The sequence below is a fragment of the Cucurbita moschata genome, unplaced genomic scaffold (assembly GCF_002738365.1).
Source record: "Cucurbita moschata cultivar Rifu unplaced genomic scaffold, Cmos_1.0 Cmo_Scf00062, whole genome shotgun sequence".
Classification (NCBI taxonomy): Eukaryota; Viridiplantae; Streptophyta; class Magnoliopsida; order Cucurbitales; family Cucurbitaceae; genus Cucurbita; species Cucurbita moschata.
Genome location: NW_019268578.1, coordinates 305,768 through 306,598, shown reverse-complemented (window position 1 = coordinate 306,598; position 831 = coordinate 305,768). Strand labels below are relative to the sequence as shown.

General features: G+C 32.4%; 1 protein-coding gene across 6 annotated transcripts in view; it reads left to right on the top strand.

Annotated features, from left to right (window-relative positions):
• Positions 1-831, top strand: part of LOC111437193 (protein RRP6-like 3) — a 12,995-nt gene that overhangs the window by 794 nt on the left and 11,370 nt on the right. For all 6 annotated transcript variants that reach the window (XR_002709406.1, XR_002709408.1, XR_002709407.1 and 3 more), the window contains exon 2: positions 36-279. Coding sequence is in view for 2 of the 6 variants with exons in the window: in XM_023075056.1 (XP_022930824.1) it covers positions 66-279 (214 nt within the window). In the remaining 4 variants the exon portion in view is untranslated. The remainder of the gene's footprint in view (positions 1-35; positions 280-831) is intronic.

Here is an 831-nt window from a genome sequence, read left to right as displayed (position 1 = left end):
AAAAAAAAAAAAAAAAAAAAAAAAAAAAAACGAAGGAAAAAACGAGAACGGAGCCATTGATTCTAATGGAGCTTCATCGCAAGGACAAAATCGCTTTAGTTGTAGCGTCTCTTGCAGCGCTAACAATCTACTTTACGGCCAGACGGCGCCGGAAGCAGAGGAGCGTTCGTAGTTCGTGTTATTTGCGAGATGATCAGAAGCCTCAGTACGCATTTAAACGCGTCTTGGCTGACAATTCTTATTCTGCGTTCAAACATTTGAAGCTCGATATGAATACAGGTGAAGTTAGTCGGTTACTCTATTTCAAATATGATATTGTGTTTAGCTGCCGAGACTTTGAGTCATGTTATTAGAAGCAAATGGAGAGTTTAATGAATGAACGATATGATAAGGAGCTATGATTTAGTTTTTTATTGGATTTAGCAACCTTAATCTAAGTTGTTAATTGCATTTAGAAATGTTTGTTTGGGAAATGATGATTTATGTGCTTTTTAAGCTGAATAATTTCCATGGAGCAATAGGATGTAGGGAATGAAAATCTGGAAGATTCTTTTTATTATTTCTTTAATTTAATAGTTGGCGAAAAGTGCTCATAAGTATTTGAAATTTACTCTTGTTAGGATTGTTAGCAACAATTCTTTCATGAATGGCTTTCATTTGTCTTCTCGTCAATCTTCAAGCTCCATTTCTCGTAAAAGATTTTGCAATGGTAGCTCTCAATGTTCTTACAAGGGGGTTGGCTGAGTGAAGTGAGTTTTTTTTTTTTTTTTTTTTTTTTTTTTTTTTTTTTTTTTTTTTTTTTTTTTTTTTTTTTTTTTTTTTTTTTTTTTT